The sequence below is a fragment of the Aphelocoma coerulescens genome, chromosome 24 (assembly GCF_041296385.1).
Source record: "Aphelocoma coerulescens isolate FSJ_1873_10779 chromosome 24, UR_Acoe_1.0, whole genome shotgun sequence".
NCBI lineage: Eukaryota > Metazoa > Chordata > Aves > Passeriformes > Corvidae > Aphelocoma > Aphelocoma coerulescens.
This window is the reverse complement of record NC_091037.1, coordinates 4,453,633-4,474,394: the sequence shown is the minus strand read 5'-3', so window position 1 is coordinate 4,474,394 and position 20,762 is coordinate 4,453,633. Positions and strand designations below refer to the sequence as shown.

The 20,762-nt window shown below is 49.8% G+C and overlaps 1 protein-coding gene across 6 annotated transcripts in view; it reads right to left on the bottom strand.

The window, feature by feature from the left end:
- OPCML (opioid binding protein/cell adhesion molecule like) overlaps positions 1-20,762 on the bottom strand; it is a 109,182-nt gene that overhangs the window by 7,380 nt on the left and 81,040 nt on the right. For 3 of the 6 annotated variants that reach the window (XM_068994783.1, XM_068994789.1, XM_068994788.1), the window contains 5 exons: positions 18,094-18,326; positions 8,820-8,945; positions 8,398-8,544; positions 8,199-8,319; positions 7,648-7,799 (listed from right to left, as the gene is read on the bottom strand). In XM_068994783.1, coding sequence (XP_068850884.1) covers positions 7,648-7,799; positions 8,199-8,319; positions 8,398-8,544; positions 8,820-8,945; positions 18,094-18,326 — 779 coding nt within the window. Of the gene's footprint in view, positions 1-3,475; positions 3,826-7,263; positions 7,800-8,198; positions 8,320-8,397; positions 8,545-8,819; positions 8,946-18,093; positions 18,327-20,762 lie in introns of those variants that run through there. The other 3 variants (XR_011146583.1, XM_068994787.1, XM_068994786.1) reach the window with 3 other exon arrangements.

Below are 20,762 nucleotides of genomic sequence, written 5' to 3'. Positions count from 1 at the left end.
TTAGCTGGCTGACCTCAAATAATGACCTCAAGTAACCTCAAAGTGCTCTGCACATAACAAGTTTGCCCTCTAGTAACCCCAATGACCTATAGTAACCCCAAAAAGCCACTTGGTGACCTCTAGTAACCCCCAATGACCTATAGTAACCCCAAAGCTTAGCTGGCTGACCTCAAATAATGACCTCAAGTAACCTCAAAGTGCTCTGCACAGAACATGTTTGACCTCTAATAACCCCAATGACCTAAAGTAACCCCAATGACCTACAGTAACCCCAAAAAGCAACTGGTTGACCTCTAGTAACCCCCAATGACCTCTAGTAACCCCAAATAGTAACTGGTTGACCTATAGTAACCCCAAATCTTAACTGATTGCCCCCCAGTAATGACCTATAGTAACCTCAAAGTGCTCTGCACAGAACAAGTTTGACCTCTAGTAACCCAAATGACCTAAAGTAACCCCAATGACCTCTAGTAACCTCAAAAAGCCACTGGTTGACCTCTAGTAACCCCCAATGACCTATAGTAACCCCAAAGCTTAGCTGGCTGACCTCAAATAATGACCTCAAGTAACCTCAAAGTGCTCTGCACAGAACAAGTTTGACCTCTAGTAACCCCAATGACCTATAGTAACCCCAGTGACCTATAATAACCCCAAATAGTAACTGGTTGACCTCAAGTAAACCCCAATGACCTCTAGTAACCCCAAATAGTAACTGGTTGCCCTCCAGTAATGACCTATAGTAACCTCAACGTGCTCTGCACAGAACAAGTTTGACCTCTAGTAACCCCAATGACCTATAGTAACCCCAATGACCTCTAGTAACCCCAATAAGCCACTGGTTGACCTCACGTAACCCCTAATGACCTATAGTAACCCCAAAGCTTAGCTGGCTGACCTCAAATAATGACCTCAAGTAACCTCAAAGTGCTCTGCACATAACAAGTTTGCCCTCTAGTAACCCCAATGACCTATAGTAACCCCAAAAAGCCACTTGGTGACCTCTAGTAACCCCCAATGACCTATAGTAACCCCAAAGCTTAGCTGGCTGACCTCAAATAATGACCTCAAGTAACCTCAAAGTGCTCTGCACAGAACATGTTTGACCTCTAATAACCCCAATGACCTAAAGTAACCCCAATGACCTACAGTAACCCCAAAAAGCAACTGGTTGACCTCTAGTAACCCCCAATGACCTCTAGTAACCCCAAATAGTAACTGGTTGACCTATAGTAACCCCAAATCTTAACTGATTGCCCCCCAGTAATGACCTATAGTAACCTCAAAGTGCTCTGCACAGAACAAGTTTGACCTCTAGTAACCCAAATGACCTAAAGTAACCCCAATGACCTCTAGTAACCTCAAAAAGCCACTGGTTGACCTCTAGTAACCCCCAATGACCTATAGTAACCCCAAAGCTTAGCTGGCTGACCTCAAATAATGACCTCAAGTAACCTCAAAGTGCTCTGCACAGAACAAGTTTGACCTCTAGTAACCCCAATGACCTATAGTAACCCCAGTGACCTATAATAACCCCAAATAGTAACTGGTTGACCTCAAGTAAACCCCAATGACCTCTAGTAACCCCAAATAGTAACTGGTTGCCCTCCAGTAATGACCTATAGTAACCTCAACGTGCTCTGCACAGAACAAGTTTGACCTCTAGTAACCCCAATGACCTCTAGTAACCCCAATAAGCCACTGGTTGACCTCACGTAACCCCCAATGACCTATAGTAACCCCAAAGCTTAGCTGGCTGACCTCAAATAATGACCTCAAGTAACCTCAAAGTGCTCTGCACATAACAAGTTTGCCCTCTAGTAACCCCAATGACCTATAGTAACCCCAAAAAGCCACTGGTTGACCTCTAGTAACCCCAATGACCTATAGTAACCCCAAATAGTAACTGGTTGCCCTCCAGTAATGACCTATAGTAACCTCAAAGTGCTCTGCACAGAACAAGTTTGACCTCTAGTAACCCCAATGACCTAAAGTAACCCCAATGACCCCTAGTAACCTCAAAAAGCCACTGGTTGACCTCTAGTAACCCCCAATGACCTATAGTAACCCCAAAGCTTAGCTGGCTGACCTCAAATAATGACCTCAAGTAACCTCAAAGTGCTCTGCACAGAACATGTTTGACCTCTAATAACCCCAATGACCTAAAGTAACCCCAATGACCTATAGTAACCCCAAAAAGCAACTGGTTGACCTCTAGTAACCCCCAATGACCTCTAGTAACCCCAAATAGTAACTGGTTGACCTATAGTAACCCCGAATCTTAACTGGTTGCCCTCCAGTAATGACCTATAGTAACCTCAAAGTGCTCTGCACAGAACAAGTTTGACCTCTAGTAACCCCAATGACCTATAGTAACCCCAGTGACCTATAATAACCCCAAATAGTAACTGGTTGACCTCAAGTAAACCCCAGTGACCTATAATAACCCCAAATAGTAACTGGTTGACCTCAAGTAAACCCCAATGACCTCTAGTAACCCCAAATAGTAACTGGTTGACCTCTAGTAACCCCCAATGACCTATAGTAACCCCAAATAGTAACTGGTTGCCCTTCAGTAATGACCTATAGTAACCTCTAAGTGCTCTGTACAGAACATGTTTGACCTCTAGTAACCCCAATGACCTATAGTGACCTCAAAAAGCCACTGGTTGACCTCTAGTAACCCCCAATGACCTATGGTAACCCCAAATAGTAACTGGTTGACCTCAAATAATGACCTCAAGTAACCTCAAAGTGCTCTGCACAGAACATGTTTGACCTCTAGTAACCCCAATGACCTATAGTAACCCCAAAAAGCCACTGGTTGACCTCAAGTAGCCCCCAATGACCTATAGTAACCCCCAAAGTGTTCTGCAGAGAGTGAGTTTGACCTCTACTTACCCCAAATCTTAACTGGTTGCCCCCCAGTAATGGCCTATAGTAACCTCAAAGTGCTCTGCACGGAACATATTTGACCTCTAGTAACCCTCAAAGATCTACAAGTGTTAATTGATTGACCCCAAAGACCTAAAGGAACCATGCCCTACTCTATAGAAAGTGACTTTGACCCCAGGTAACCCAAATGGCTTACAGTAACTGCAAATGCTGATTAGCTGGCCCCAAATTACCCCAATGACATAAATTAATCTGAAGATTTAGCCCTCTCCAGCTCTCTTGGAGCCCCTTTAGGCCCTGGAAGGGGCTCTAAGATGTCCCTGGAGCCTCCTCTCCTCCAAGTGACCACTCCCAGCTCTCCCAGCCTGGCTCCAGAGGAGAGTTGCGATTTCCTGAGGGGTGCTTGGAGCAGAAGCTGCTGAGGGGAGGGATGGCTCAACCCAGAGCCATGAGGCCCCAAGCACCAGCACAGCCCTCCCCCAGCACCAGCCACCTGCTGGACATCTGCCCTGCTCCCACCCAGAACATCCACACAGCATAACCCACTCAATTAACAGGAAAAAATCATTTTATTGTTGACCAGAGAGAATGGAAGCCTTTGTCATTCCCCACCCCACAGTGTTCTGTCCCCTCCTCTGCTTCCAGCCGGGCTGGCTGTGGCGCCATGGCACAGCAAGGTGTGACCACCAAGCCCTGAGCTGCCAACCAGCAGATTCCTGAAGCACAAGAACGCTGAGGATTGCAATTCCCAGAACTCTTTGGCAGCAACTTCAGAGCTTACATATCTCAGATTTTTTGTGGGGTATTAATAATGGCAGGTGGCAACTTGCAGAATGATGAAATGAGGTGTGAGCTGCTCCCTTGACCTGAAAAGCAGTGCCGGTGGCGGACACAAAAGAGCATTTGGACAGATTCACCTGCCCTTCGAAGTTCCTGTAATGCACAAAAATAGATGTGGGGTAATTACTTTCTCTCCTGTACAAAAGACCTGGTTCAGATTTATATTCCCTGAATACAGCACTGCCTCCTTCTCCTCTCCTTACTAATTTCCACTTGTAGTATCTCCTAGGTTTGTCAGATTACTGGTTTGTGTGCACAAACAAACACAGAAAATCACTGAAATCACAGGCACTGCACAGCAATGGGGAAACAGGGCAAACATGTTATTTCTTACCTTTTTTTTTTTTTTTTTTTTGCATACATTTTGCACTGATTCTCTTTTTGCAAAACTCAAATAATTTATAGTGAGTCCCTGGCACAGGGTGCCCAGAGAAGCTGTGGCTGCCCCTGGATCCCTGGAAGTGCCCAAGGCCAGGCTGGACAGAGCTTGGAGCACCCTGGGACAGTGGGAGGTGTCCCTGCCCATGGCTGGGGGTGCAACTGGATGAGCTTTAAGGTCCCTTCCAGGCCAAACCATTCTGTGATTCTATGACTTGTGTTTTAAGTGTTTTAAGTCAAACAGTCTTTAAATATTGAATCAGAGCTCTTATTCTTAAAGACATAATTGCTTTCCCTTGCTTTTATGTATTTAGTCTGAAGCTGCTGATTCTTAAGAGAGCGCACAATAAAGCATGAAAAGATTTTATCTCTCCATAGAATAATTGGTTTAAATCACATCTAACACTTGGTATTTTAACTTACATTCAGTTAACTCACCCAATCATCAATCACAGAGATTACATACTAGAAATGAGACCCTGAACATCAGAAAAATGCAGATGGCATCTTTTATAAAACATCTACATCTCTTTTTATTCCAATAGCTCTTCAATGGAAAGGGCCAATAAAAGGTCCCAGAGCTCCCAGTTTGGAATGGGGGCTTGGGGGAATTTCTCTTGTTGACTGAGGAACACGCTGCACTTGAAAGAGATGTAAAGATCCAGGTTTGGGTGATTTTTTCCCCCTATCTCTAGATATAAATAGCAAGTACAATATGCAATGTTCTCATCAAAAAGTGAGCCCAGACATGAAATTTTTAAATAAAAAAATCAGCAGATTTCCAACCACTTGTGCTGCTCGCCCCTTTGGCAAAGGCTGGTAGAGACTGTCCAAGAAACACCACGCACATACCCAAATAGAAGCTCTCCCCAGAGCCCATCTTTTCCTCTCTCCCCTGTGTTTCCAAGAAGCTGCAGTTTTGACTGACAAGCTGTTGAATTTCACAACACGTTCACAAAATGAAAAAAGCGCAATCCTTGAGGAGGGATGGAATCCCACCTGCTTAAATTCCTTCCTGAGCCCACTCCATGGCCTGCTCCTCACTGCTCCAGTGTGTTCCACTCAATACACACTTGAAAGATGGGGGGGGGGGAGAAATAGAATAGGAATGTTTGCCTTTTTCTCCATTAAAAGTTATGAAATTAAAATAGTTTTAGGTGTTCAGAGTGTTCAGCAATATTCAAAGGATGTGCCAATATCCCTTCAAAGACAAATTTAAGCTTCAGTGTTGGTGCAGGTAAATACCCACATGAAAACAAATGGAACATTTTAAGTTTTTTACTTTTCCTTACTAAGCCTTTTTCTTGCTGTCTCAATAATAAATATTTTCCTAATCTTCCTTTTTATATAAAACAAAGATTAGAGGAATATTAGTATTCCACTGACCACTACTAACAGTAATGGAGTTGCTACAAGGCAGGGAGAATTTGTTAAACTTGGCCACAGGATTGGGCTCCTAGATCTCACTTTTTATGGATGTTTGATTTTTAATATCCCTGCTTTGCCAGCTATGGAATCACCTCCAATGTACTTCACTTCAGCCTGCTGGATCTGGGGGATTAATTTATTAAAACAAGGTGAAATTTTGTTTTCTCTGCATGTTGGCATCAATTAATAACTGGTGTGAGAGGATTGCTGTGCTGTCACGGGAGGGGTGTGTAAAGAACAACATTAACTGCTGAGAGAAGGAAAAATGCCTGGAAACAGATGATGTCAAATAAAAGATAACCATGAGATAGCTGCACTTATCCATAGCATGGAACAAAATCAAAAATCCCTAATCCAGGGCCCTTCTGAATAGAGGGAGTCACCTGCACTGAAATTATTCTTTAGTCTGGTTTCAAGTCATGGAAAAAAGAAAGACTTAGGTGATGTTATTTTGTCTCACATCAGAGAGAGAGCAAGTGTAAGAGTGCCAGCAGGACAGGGAAATGGAAAAAAAATGGATATTGGGAAAACTGGATTGGAAAATTAATGTACTTATTTATATACTAAATATCATAAATATAATATTTACTTTATAGAGTCATAGAATCATCAGGATTGGAAGAGACGTTTAAGAGCATCAAATCCAACCATCAATGCAGCACCGCCACGGTAATCCCTAAACCACTAAACCATTTATATATATATATATAAAATACCTCATATACATTGTAAGTTATATATTGTACTATATAAAAACTAATGATGTATATTAGATATATTATAATTTATATACGGTATAATGCATAATACATAATAAGGAACAATATATATCTATTATAACAATATATGTATATATAACTATATATATATAATGATATAAGTCAACAAGACACTATTATTAAATGTAATTTATGAATAATATATTGTCATATCTATATATTTATGTTATGTATATATTATTAATAATATATTCCATATTATATTTGTATTATATATTGTCCATTATACAATACTGCATTATACTGGATATTGGGAAAGATTTCTTCACCAAAAAGGTAAAACACGAGAGAACAGAACAGTGGAGAGGGAGCAAAACCCAAAGCTTTGACCCAAAGAGAAGAAATCAGGCCAGGGCAGAGGAGAACCGGTTAGAATAGAAAGGCCTGGACCAGCCCCTACCCAAACACCACAGACTGGCACTCACCGGACCCAAACACAACCCTACAGAGCCCAGTGGAGCCAAAACCATGGGCCAGCCAGCCCCACAACCAAAGCCAAAGATGTGCCCCTCCCATCACCCCAAATCACCAAGCACCCCCCAGGCCCCCACCACAGTGCAAAGCTCCCACTGTCCACCCTGATGCTGCCAAAGTCCAAGCTGGTGTGGAAACTCTTCTCCCTCTCAACGTCTCCTTGAGCCTGCTGCCTGACTTCCATCCTCTCCCTCCTGCTGGAGCCCTGCTGGGGAAAGGCAGGCTCCTGCTGTCCTTGGACTGTGACAGCCCTCTCAGCTTGTCAGGATGCCAAAGGGACAGGCCACAGGTACACAGCACCTTCCTCAGTGACAGCTGTCCTTGATGACACCATTCCTCAAGCACCTTCCTGCCCTGGCCGCCTGAATGTCACCTGTCCTGCTATTGCCAGCATAATGTGATCTCTGCTGGCAGTCCTGCCAGTAGCAAACAAGGGAAAACCCCACACCATGCACCCGGAGCGCATTCTCACCTGTGCCAGGCTCCCTCCTCACCCCTGTGCTCCAGCAACACCAGGGCTCAACCGGCTGTTGGCCGACTGTGCTGTGCACCCACTGTCGGGCTGATACAGATCTCATCCTCTGAGCATCCTCTGGCAGGACCTCACTGCTCGGGGTTTGTGCTGTTTGGCACCTCAGCGGACCAGGAACACCAAATACGGCCAGCTCTGCTCCATCGCTCCACCACTGGCTGTCTGCCAGCCTCTTTCTCTTCATCCTCCTCCTCTTCATTGTGCTCTTCAAACTCCTCTTCATCCTCCTCCTCTTCATCCTCTTCCTCTCCAAATGCCTCCTCTTCACCCTCCTTCTCTTACTCCTCTTTGTCACCTCACCTTACTGCAAAAAACGGCACCTACCATAGAGGATGATGCTGGCGTTGGTGTTGCCCAGCTTGTTCGTGGCCACGCACGTGTAGTTGCCGTAGTCCTTCTCCGAGACGTTGAAGAAGGTCAGCGTGGACAGGCGGCCCTTGCTCTCGATCCGCACACCCTCCAGCCCGTTCGCTAACCTGCGGAGAAACGCGGGTAGCGGTGCTGGGAGAACAGGGCTGGGGCTCTGGGATGTATCTTGTCCCTCCCTGAGCACACCTTTGCTCCACACCAGCCAACACCAGTATACACCCTCATGTTCCCCCACTGGAGTTGCGCATCCCAGTTTTGAAGACAAACTCTTCATCCCATTCTCCATCCCATAACCCAGCCTAATCCATGTGTCCCACAGCCACCACCCCCGGGAGAAACAACTCTGGGATTTCCTCAGCCCTTAGCTGAGCACCCACCAAAAGGAGTTGATCGCAGTCTTCTTCCTCATAATACCCTCAGGCACTGTCACCCCCTCTACCTCCTCACCTCGTCACCCCAAGGCTGTGGCTGCCCCCCCATCCTTCACCGCCTCTTCAGCCCCTCACCTGGTGTCCTCCTTGAACCACTGAAACTCCGCCACGGGGACGGCCGAAGCCTCGCACTGCAGGATGCCCTTCTGGCCCACCGAGGCGCCCGTGTTCTTGGCGTTGGAGATGAATGGTGGGTCTGTGGAGACATCGTGCTGTGTCACACTGGGCCCTGTGCACCCACCCCAGCACCATTCCCCCCACCCCCTGCACTCACAGTTGACGGTAACTTTGACTTTCCGCACGTCCGGGACGGCCACGTCGTTGACGGCGCTGCACTCGTACTCCCCGGACTGCTCCCGTGTGATGCCTGTGATCTCCAGGTACTCGTCCTCACTCACAAAGGTCTGCCCTGGGGGATGTACTGAACGTGTGGTACCGTCACCCATGGACACCCACACCAGGAACTCCCCCATGCCCCTGCCCTGACGCGTCTGGCATCTCTTTCACCCAGGAAGCTTGAGACAGCCCTTGACAAGCATCCTCAGCCCTGTCTCAGGGCACACCAACAGGTCAGCACCCCTGACTGTGAGCCACCTTAATGCCACCCTGACTGCAGGGGGACATCCATCCATCCCATACAGGCCAGGACAACCCCTCCTCAGACCCAGGAGGTTTATCCACCAAGAAAAGGCTCACCTTTCCCGGAGAGGTGCCGCCACGTGACGGTGGGCTCCGGCCTCCCGAAGGCCAGGCACATGAGGGTCACGCTGCTGCCCTCGTTCACGGTGATGTCCGACGAGATGTTGACAATCTGGGGGGGCACTGCAAGACATGAAGGCCACCAAAGACACCATCAACACACCAGCTTGCCAGGCCCTGCTGGGAGGCCCCAGCCATGAGACCTGTCCCATCACGTGACGCTGGTGTCCACTCCATTGCCCTGTCCAGTCACCAATTCCATGTCTCCAAACCAGTATCTTGGACTGGAGCCAAGCATGGATATGGGGCATGGAGGGGTCCACTCACTGTGCCAGCCCCTGCTCCGTGGCCAAGACCCCGATAACCAGCTCTCGTTATGGCCTGCGACAAGGCTCATATTTTAGCATATTTATTAAAGCTGTTTAAATTACTGAGCGTCTGCTCCTTCAATACTGGCCAGGGTGATTTATATTACTCTATCCCCAGATACTCCATCTAATAAATAACTTGGCAATCTCTGTACCCATAAATATCCCCAGCCATGGCAAAAAGCAATTAAAGCTCGCTTGCCAATGCTGCTTCCCGGCGCTCTGGGCTGTCGGACATAACCCCCTGAAGGGTCTGCACCCCAGGGAGTAGATGAGGCTGTATTTAACAACCCTCCCCAAACAAAACACCACACCTACAATGCCAGAAAGGATGCCCTGTGCCCCCTCCCCAAGCACACAACATGCTGAGACTTCAGGTCAAGTGGCATCAGATGCCCAATACTTGCACCCAGGGCTCTCCCACAGTGCTGGGATTCAAGGATAATCACCTGAAAACCACTGTGGCCAACACCAGCACTGCCTGCAAGGGAAAGTGTGGCTGCCTGGCTCTGCTCGCACCCCCGAGGAAGCTCTTCTCACACCCCCAGGGAGGTTCTCCTCCCTCCTGGTGCAGCAGAGGCGGCACAGCAGGATGGAGCCACGGCAAAGATGTGGCACGGGCTCTGCAGCCCTATGGGTTCTGCAAAGCAGTAAATTTCCCAGCAACTTGACACATTAATATAGAAGTACAGTCTGTTATAGCAGAGGGAGATTGTCTGAGTCCTTCAGGGGAAAGCAGCAATCCAAAAATGAAAAGTGTGTGCCGGCAACTGCTAGAAAACGTAGTTAACGCTCGGAGCAGAGCCGGCCAACTCCGACAACGCAGCCATAATGAGCTGCAGGAAGGCTGAGAATGGCCCTTCCTCACTGAGACAAGATGACACCAACCCCTATTACCAGAATCCTTGCACCTCTCCCCTCCAATAACAGCACCTCAAACTGGTACCAGGAACATCTGAAAACTACAGGAACATCCAGGACAAGGCTTCCCACAACTGGGCATTTTTCATCTGCTCATGAGCCTGCAAACCAGCCCTCCTCGTGAGCAGTTTTGGTCTGAGATGACAGCAGCATCATTAGTGGATGCTGAGACCTTGGGATGCCACCCCTGCTCCAGATGGCAGGCTATCTCTTCCTTGCGTGCTCTTGCCTACAGGTGCTGTGGAGCTGGACTAGAGCAATGGCATGTGATTCAGAGTATCAGCAAAATTATGGTCATAGTTCTATCTTCACCCTCCCAGCCACCTCCAGTTCAAGGCTGACATCCCTTTCCTGTCCCCTGAGTCCCAAACCACAAGTACAAATTGAGATTCAGAAACTGGTGCTCTGTGCACAGATGTGAGCCTGTCCCTCTCCTGGGCACAGAAATACTTCCATTCCTGTGGAAAAAATTACCACTACCCATAACCACTACAGTCCCAGTGCTCCCATTCGGAAAACCCCAAGCCACACAAAACCACACATCAGCCTGAAAGCCCTTCCTTTAGCAAAGGATGCTGACACAGACATGCCAGCAGGTCTCACAGTGAGGAACTGCATTTCCCAAACATCCAGAGGCCAGGGAAGCACGGCTGGGCTTCCACTGCCTGCCCTAATCCAATCAGGGATGTCCCTGTGAGCTGGCAGGGCAGTGGAGGGACACCCATGGACAGCACAGGGACCCCACTGGGCAGCTCGATACCCGTGACTGCGATCGTTGCCTACGAGGTTATCAGGACTTGGAGAAGGACATCGAAGGACCTTGATTACATTTTTATAGATCCCACTGACTGGGCTGTCAAGGATGGCGTCTCAAGGACGCACTGGCTTTGCCATGGGAGGATTTAATCCTATGGGAGGAGTGGGTGGAAACTGGGGCCACTTAGGGATGCAGGCAGGGCGAGTTTGGTGACAAACATGACTGTGTGGATAAAACCAACCTGCAGCCGTGCCCTGTCAATATCATGGGACAGGGATGGCCAAGGCATGGCTGCCCTGACAAGCACATCCCACCAAAGCTGCCGTGTCTCAAGGTGGTAACAGCTTGGGATCAGTGCTGGGCGTGGAGTCCAAAGGCTCTCCCATGCCCCATAGATCCTTCTTGGTCCTCCCCTCCCAGGTCAGGCAGGCCTGCTAATGCCTTGTGGCCCTTCAGCATGACTGCAGGTGTTGTTCCTAGTCCTTTACCTGGTGACAGCATCCTTTCCCTGAATTACCTCTGGTTCTCTACAGTTCTCTCCTTCTGCCCTACACAGCTGCAGTCAGAAAAATAGGGCAGAACACCATCTCTATCCCCTTTTATCCACAGTCCTTCCTCATAGAAGTCTAGAACTACAAGCAAATTGAATACAGAATAAATCCTGGGGAAGCGACGAGCGGCGCGGTCTCACCGGAGCGACGAGCAGCGCACAGAGGATTTCGTCAACCCTGCGTAATATTAATCACAGGGAAGTTAATGCATAAGGTTTGGTAAGCCAAAAAATACATTTGCACTGTAATTTCTTGTTTGTTCGGAAAGCTGGCGAGAGAAATTGAATGTGAAAGCGATGCCACTAAATTCAATAACAATAAGCCCATGATTTATCTCCTTCCTTTACCACTCGAGACCTGAACCACCTGATGAGCCCATCCATGCTCTCTGTGGGGTCTGGGCGCGTGCCAGTGTCTGCCACCATCCATGGGAACTGTGAGGTGCCATCCCTGCCCTCACCTCCCAGACTGGGCCCTGTGGGGCTGGCCGTGGATCACACCTTGGTGACGCTACCATGTCCTGTGATGCCACGTGCAATACTCGGGGTTTCTGTGGGGCTCTCTCCAAGTATGCTCCATCCCACCATCCGCTCTGGGCACCAGTGATGGCTTTGCACTTGTTGTCCCATCTGGGGACAAAAGCAATGGGAAAGCTCGAACCTGGCGAGCCACTACTGGACACCCAAGCGTGAGGAGGGATGGTCACTGCCGGTGGGGACGCCCCTTCCCTACTAAACCGTGCGGGAAGAAACAGCACCTCGGGAATCGCTGCGTGATCAGTGACTACACACACCGCTGACGCACATGACCGCGTGCAGGCTGACTCATCCCCCGGCCGCTCCAGAGCGCCGATCCCTACCGGAGGCACTCGCTGCCATGGCCCTGGATTATTTTTAGCTGCCAGATCATTACTGCTGCACGCCTCGGAGCAGAGAGCCTGCATGAGCACTGCAGCTGACACATGCAACTGATGTCCCTCCTCCACATCATTAGCTCCTAATCCATTAAAAGAGACCTCTTCCTACACTGCTGGTAAGGGGAGATGACGGATGGATACCTATGGGCTCTTCAAACCGCCAGGCAACAGCCATTTGTCCACCTTGACTTGGGGGACAGTAGAGAGGGACAGCTCATCTTCAGAGTTCTGAAGCCTCCCTGGACACCGTCACACCTACAGAACGTTGTGGTGCTGCCCTGGCACCTTGCTTTCCATCCCCTCTCACACACCTCCGATTTTGGGGAGGTGCAGCGTTCATGCAGCTCCCTCACCTCTCCAGCTGCAGTGTCCAGCTGTGTCCTGTGACAGGTGATGCTGTCACCGGCAGGGAGGGGGACTGTCACCCTAGCAGGGGTCGGATGCCTGCAGGAGATGACACTGCCTCCCTTCACAGCACCCCAGCTGCCTATAGCCCCAGGCATCTCCAGCTCTGCACAAGCCTCCCTGGCACAGGCAGGATGGGGCTGTCAGAGGTGTCACCGTGCAAGGTCTCATTAGCGTACAGAAAGTCAGCACAAAGGAGGCAAATATGCTGAAAGCTCACATTTTGCCTGTGCTTTCCATCTCCTTTGCTGATGAGAAGCACAGCAGGGTGGCACCGGGGCCTCCTCCAGTCCGTGTGTGTCTGCTGAAGGCACCAGCAATACGAGACCTTCCCTAGAACAGCTCCTGTTTGGGGCTGATGCCCTTAAACCGGGCCCCTGAGAGCCAGCTCCTGGCTGGCAGATGGAAATGGATGTTTTCCCTCTCTCCAGCTCACTGCTTCTGGGGTGCAGGAGACACCTGCAAGGACACACAGAGTAACCCAGTGCAAATGCACCTCAGTGTTCCCATAGGGGAGGTGACTGGGGCAATGAGGTGACATCGGTGGCTTCTCAGCAGCGATGATGGTCACCTCTGATCTAACCTTCCTGGTGGCAGCCCAGTCTGAGAGGCTCATCAGAGGTGATTTTATTGAGATAATGGATTAAACACTTCTAAAAGCTACAGTTTGGTCTACAAAATGATTTTTGTCAAATTTCCCTGCCAAGCGAGCGGCATGTCATGGCCTCACTTTTTCTACAGGCACTCCATTTTGGGAATATTTTCCCTTTCCCTTTACTGTGTCTTGAACACCCTCTTTTCACAGCCTTCCCCCAGTAAAACACTCTCTGTGGCATCCTTTTATGGGATCGAACACGTCAAAAATGAAATACAGGCACCGAGCACCCTTTGCCAGGCGGACTCACCCGACTGCTCGCAGCGCATTCTTTTCCTCCAAGTTTTCACACTGAGACAGGGAAAGCAATAAAACCAAAACTCACAGTGTTATACCTACTGTGTAACCACCTGTCAGTAAATTTATGAACAATTAGGAAGTGAGAGTGCTTCCCAGGGAGCTATTTGTGCGCAAGCTAAAACGTTCTTTCTGTTTGGAAGTATAATGGGGAAACAACTTCGCCAGTTCTCCCTCCTCTTCCCCAGTTTTGTTTTTTTGCAGTAATTAATCATCTGATGCTGCTGGTCCCTGTGGCACATCCCAATGGCTCCTTTTCACCAATTTCAAGCGGCTTTGAGAATGGGAGCCTGAGGATGCTGTCTGGGTGTACCCCATCCTGTCCCTTTCCCGTTTTCCCATCCAGATTTCGGGGCAGCACATCATGGCAGGCACTTTAGGGACAGCGGTTGCTCCCATCTGGGCAGTGCGTGCCCAGTGTTTCCTGCCTGTCCAACTCTTCCTCCTTCCAGACCTTCCCCCTCTGCCTGCCCTCACTCCTTCATTACTCTTTCATTTCTCCCCTTTGCTGCCTCCTGCCCTTTTGATGCTCTGGTGCTTTTCTGTGTGCGCACATTTCCTTCTCTCTTTCCTTTGTTCCAGGGTCTCTGGGCTTTTCTTCTCATCCTTTTTTTTTGTTTTTATTCCCCTTCCAGTTGCTTCCTTCTTCAATCTTTGCTATTCCTTCCAGATTTTCGATGGGCTGCTTTGGCTTTGAATTCATTGCCACATTGCTCCTGCATCGCCTACATTTGGCCATTTTCACTCTCCTGCCCATCCTCTGCCTCTTCAGGGAGGAAGGAAGGTTGAGATAGGGGCCTGGTTGCTCCTTTTCATCCAGCCTTTTCCCTCTGAAGAAAAAGATCTCAATGGGGATGGCTTGTGGGGGAGGGGTGGCCATTTGAAAGCCTTAAGGAGGCAGCTGTTATCACAAGGGAAAAATAAAAGACTCTGGTTTTGAAACACTCACTGAGAAGCTAGGTCTGCTTTGAGAGGCAGTGCATGAGACACAGGACCAGCTCCAGGACAGCATCCTTAGGTGCATTTGGATAACACACCCTGTAAATGAAGGCCATGGTCCTTCAAAACCTGGATGAGGAAAGCAGCGAACACCGAGATGGGAAATGGACTGTGCCAACCAGAAACAACAGTAACAATGCCAACCACTGGGACAGGCTTCAGTGAAAATCTGTGGCAAGTAGGATTAGGCAGTACAGGAAAGGGTTCTCTAAATGAATCAGAAACAGAGGATATCTGAGGAATATCAAATACGTCTGTTAGGTAAGGATGGCCCAGTACCAAGGTTTACCACCAAAATCTCCACCAGATGGGATCCCAAGCTCACAGCCTCCACCAAAACGCTGACCCTGAGCTCCATGTTTCAGACTGAACTACACCCTGAAGCAGCCCAAGCCATGAAGGCAGGGCTGCATCCTGCCTACAGTCTAACACACTCCTCACACCAAAACCATCCTGCAGCACGATGCCATTAAGGTCTCCCAGCTCCTCCTTGCAAGCCTGCACCTCCCAGGAGCTCTCACTCCTTCTCCCCGTTTTGAGAGGTGGCCTTCACAGTGCTCACCCCAGAGAGGCAGGAGGGCTCACCAAGGTCCACCCCCCTTCAGCTCCACTCCAGCCTTTATGACAAGAGGAGGATGAGGTGGTTCATCTTCTACTTATATGAGCTTAAATGCCTGTTCTCTCTGCATCCCGAATTCTCCCCAGAACGCACCAGCGTGCCAAAAGCATCATGCATGTCTCTGAAAGCATCCATCCCTTCATCACGAGGCAGCTCCTGACAAAAAGAGGAAAAGGGAGACAAAAAACCCCTCTGGCTTCCTGCCATCTACGCTCTTATAAACCCTGTTAACGGCTCTTGCAATGAACCAATGCAAGAGACATATTAATAGTGCTACTAAGAGACACATTTACTGTTGACGGCGATTCCCTGGCAGATTTATTGCTGGGTTGCTGGGAGGGAAGGCCAGGCCCTGCAGTAGCACAATTAAAACCCAAATGAACACGGGGACAAAGAATCAATAGTCTCTCCGGCCAACTTATAGTTTTGCAAAATACAAATAGAAATTAATTGACTTGAATATAGCTGCTAACTGGTCATTACTGCTTGTTTGTCATCCCACTGGCACAGTGAGGGCAACAAACAGAGGACAGACCTAAACTTCATTTCCAAGGCCAGAAACAGGGCTTTGCTCCCATCCCTGTAAAGTGACTGCTCTGCTTGCAGTAAAGCCCGAACAAAATCCATCTTTGGAAAAGCCCTCCTTTCCTCTCAGTTCTGAGCTAAGGACTGTGTGTTATTCACCATCACAGAAAGCACAATTTAGCCACCAAGGAACTGCAGTGGAGCTGAATGGTAGAATGGCTTGGGTTAGAAGTGACCTTAAAGATCATCTTGTTCCAACACCCTGCCATGGGCAGGGACACCTTCCACTAGGCCAGGTTGCTCCAAACCCTATCCAACCTGACCTTGAACGCTTCCAGGGATGAGGCACCCACACCTTCTCTGGGCAACCTATGCCAGGCCCTCAGCACCCTCACAGGGAGGAATTTCTTCTTTACACCAAGCCTAAATTTCCCCTTTCAGTTTGAACCCATTATTCCTTTTAACTGCAGTTCCTGATGAAGAGTCCCTCTCCGACTTCCTTGTAGGCTCCTTCAGATACTGGAAGGCTCCATACAACCTTCTCTTCCTCAGGCTGAACCAGGAACAGAGCACAGGACGATTTGCCTCTTTCATCACCACCATCAAAGGCACCTACAGATGGATTTTCTCAGCAACCCAGCTTAGGCAAACCGTGTGGTTTGAGCTTAACACATTGGAAGGGAAGTACAGACACTGCTCAGCACAGGCCACTTGACCTGTGCCTGCACCCCCAAGTCCTCTCAGACTTCCCTCCAGCTGTGGAGAAGTGACACTGCTGAGAACCAGAGTCATCGCTGAGGTGGGAGCAATTCAACAGGACTTGCTCACCCCAGGAAAAAAAACTTTCCCCAGCACAGTTAGGAATGCCTCACCACCGGACAGTCACTCTGGACACAAACTCTCCCTCACCTTCACCTGCCCAAGCCTGGCAAGTGCCTGCATCACCCTGAAAAAGGGGTGAGGCCGGCGGGTGCTGAGCATCGCCGTCGTTCACCTGACTTCATTAGGTGCAAAGCACTCAGATACTTCACCGGTGTTGACTGGATGGATTAGCACGATTAGAGAGCAGACAGGATAAACAGATTAAAGCTCACAGATGGACAGCTCGCATACAACTCAAAAGGGGGAGAGGGACAGCTCCGAACAAGGGGATGGAGGGATGCTTCCAGTGATCTCTGCTCCCCTCTTCCCGAGGTGAACACTCCCCTTCTTCCCCACAGCCTGGTGCACACAATCCAAGGTTTCCCAACACACTCCCACAACCACCAGGTAGGAAAACCTGTTGGATAGGTGACCACAATCAACCCCTGCCTCCTGCCAATGAGAAGGGTACATAAATACATACATAACTCTGTTGGGGGCTTCTCGGAGACATGGCGAGGCTGAGAAAGTTTTCAGATTTGCTCATTGCAAAATCAATACCCATCAGCTGTTTGAAATTAAAGGAAAGATTAGGTCCTGGTTTTATACACGCTTTATTGTATTCCGAGAGCTTTCTACTCAGCCAAATAAATCTTCTTTAAGAGGATTAGGAAACTTTCATTATCTTTATCTAACCTGAACTAACACTAACTCTGAAAAATTAATCTAGAGACCGGACAAAAGCCAATAGCTGGTGCAAAGCCACAAGAATCCAGAGGCAGCATCCATCTGAGTGCTACTGCCCCCTCTGATCTGCCAGCGCCTGGATCCCCCCATCAGAACATCCTCAGGATGCTGCTTTGCAACCCAACAGCATCTGCTATATTGGTACACTTGCCTATGAAGCCCTGTGCCAAAAGTCCTTCACGGCCACACAGTGACTTTGACCTCTCCCCCAAAACCATGGACCCTGTGCTGTTGGGATCTGCTTCTCCTCTGTGCCTGGCAGCACGCTGCTTTTGGCTCTTCTCAAGCACCTTCCTAACGAACCCCTGACTGACCAAGCTGAGCAACATGGCCCCAAGCAGCGGAGACAGGTCCAATTCACAGCAGGGACAGGCAAAGGGGGAATAAGGAACAGATCAGCAGCCCCACTGTCAGTTCTCAGGTGTCCTCTGCCCCATGTGATGACCATACAGCACAGCGAGGCTGAGACAACGCACGTTCATCTCCTCCCTGGCATGGTGGGCACTTGTCCACACCATGCCCTGCAATGCCTGAAGCAACTAATGCTGACTCCAACTCCACTACCAAGAGGGTCTCCAAACCCTTCCCAAGTCCAGGCAGCCTTCCAGATAAAACCATCCAGCAACAGCACGAGGCACGTTCAGACCTACCTTGCACGATGAGATGGACGCGTGAAGTCTTGGGGTGATTGTCTGTCTGCACGGAGCAGGTGTAGGGGCCCTCATCATATATGTCCACGTTGTGTATCTTGATGCTGTACTGGGTCTTGGTGTTGGACAGGATGACCACGCGGTTGTCTATAGACCACTTGTCATTGCCGGCATACAGGATGGTGCTGCGGTTCAGCCACGCTACCCGCGTGACCCGGTCATCCACAGTACACCTGGAGGGGACACACAGAGGGTCACACACCTGGAATGGGACACACAGAGAGCATCCTGGGTCCCAAAAGGGGATGGGAGCAGGATGGGAGCGTGGCTGCCCAGCACTGCCAGCATGGAGATGGTGCACGCCATGGCTGTGCTTCCCTGTTTCCACATCCCCCCATCACGTGAGATTTCATACAAACAGTGGGTTCTCCTGAAATAAAACCTCTCTTTTCCTTTTACACGCAGCTGGGGAACCACAGACAAAATTCCCATTGTTTGACTCTGCAAGCCAGCCAGACCATCTCTATCGCCCTTCTCACGCACCTCCACAGCCCCCCTCGCCTTCGCTGTGCACTGAGAATTCCAGATGAAGCTGTAAAATGTGCTGACAGTTCAGCTTGTCTGTACAGCCCTCAAGCCATCCCCAGGGTGATAAACACCCCCACTGCCAGGGACAGGGGCCATGGCACATGCACAGGGAGAGGGGAAGAAGAGAAACAGCTGGAGACGGCCAAGCCAGCACACGGCGAAGGCAAGGGAACATTTGGATAAGCAGCTGTAAATCCTACAAGTGCCTTGAAAACACAACGCGGTCGTTTCCATTATTTATTTCCTGCCTGGCTCCCACCCTCCCCGCTCTGAGACACGCAGGAGCTCAGCAGCTCCGGTCCACGGCGCTGAGTTACACTTGGCAAAGAATGGGATGGGGGGGAAGGGAATTAAAATGTTCCTGGAAAACATGGCTTTTTCATTCTGCTTGATAGCTTCTTCTCCATCTATTTACTTGTGGCCTTCTCTGCTGCCACCATGGCACCTGCAGCAAAAGCTCTGAGCGTTTGGTTAAATTAAGAGCCCAGTATCTCTTGGGAGTTCCACCTTTGCCACCTGAGGACTAGGCTAAGGGAAGCTTTCTCTTGGCATGAAAAAAACAACGGGAAAATCAAGCTAGACGTGAGCTAGTGCTGGCAGTGGCAGAGCTGCCACAGCTTTGTGCAGCCAGGACTGTAGGAAAAGGCACCTACAGTCAATCAAGAAACTCGTGCGAGTCCCTCTCCACATGCCTGTAAATTCAGACAGGGGCTGGGAGGCTGTTCCTGTCCTCATCCCCATCGCAGCACCTCTCCTGCCCAGGCTCCAGGGGTGTTATATGCCTCCCTTGCTGAGATTGCAGAGCGTCACCTCGATCGAGATTATTAATCGGGCGCAGGGAAGGGGCGATACTTGGCATGTTTGAGGGTCCCCCCGGGTGCTCGGTTCAGAGGAACGAGCCATATATTCTCCTGCAAACAAGTAATTTTCCCCTTGCAGGAGCTGTACGTCTCTGCCAGCCACATCACGTACGGACGCCGGGAAAGACGGATGGCCCTCCACGCCCGCCGCGGCACTGCCGGCACGCCGGGAGCCTGCTCGGTGTCAGACATGCCCCGGCGCCAGGTCGGCTCTGCCGGACCAAGGCAGCCTTGTGCCGGCAGACGGCATCGTCCTTGTCGGGAAGGCGAGCCCTCTTTTCCTTCAAATTAACTGGGGGAGAGCTAAGCACAGCCGAGTTAAGTTCGGCCCTGGGGGATTCCAGTCTAGTGGACTATTACTGCTGTCTCACTTCATTATAATGAATAATAAAGAGATACTTACACACGGCTTCTGTAAATTATTCATTGCGTGCACTGAAAAATCAGGGCAGCAATATGTAAAACAGACAACTTGCATGTCTGCGCTCATATAAATATCCAGACTATAGCCCTGCGAGGTACTCTCGGGTCCCCTCATTAGGGGTGAAGCACAAGGACTCGGGTTTGAAGTGACAGGGGTGAGACGCTCGTGCCACCGCTGAGTACGTTTGGCTGTTGCTGCCCAGCTTTGGCTGGCACATGTGGAATGTCCTTCCCGAGGCGGTCTGGGGCCGGTGCAGGATACCTGAGAACTGGGGTGGTTCATTCTGCATTTACAGCTCACATTTACATCTCAGAGCTGCACCCGCACAAGCACCCAGGGATGCCCCAGGTGGACACACTCACAGGAGGGAGGGCAAGGACAGCATCACCCTCCCTTATCCATGGTGCTGGTGACAGGTACTGCCCTCAAAACCACTTGGAACAAGCAGGCAGCAGCAGCTTGGAGACCTCTGTAACAAACCCATGGCAAGAGCAAGGAGGCAAAGGCTCCTCCTTCCCATCCCTTCAGCTCACTCTTCAGTTGCTGCCACTCAACAGCTAATTTAGGACCAAGTGCCTTCGGCTTTGTGCAGCACCATGCTCCTATCCACCGGAGCCCAGACTATCCCCAGCAGCTACAGACGACCAGACAACCCTCCAGTAAAAAACCAGCCCTCCTGCACCTCCTGGGAACGTGTCAGAACCACCACCAGCAGAAAAGCCCCATCCACCAGCTGGCACAGAGCGCACGGCATTCCTGGGGGCACCTTCTCTGCTGATCTCACCTTCCCACCGCCA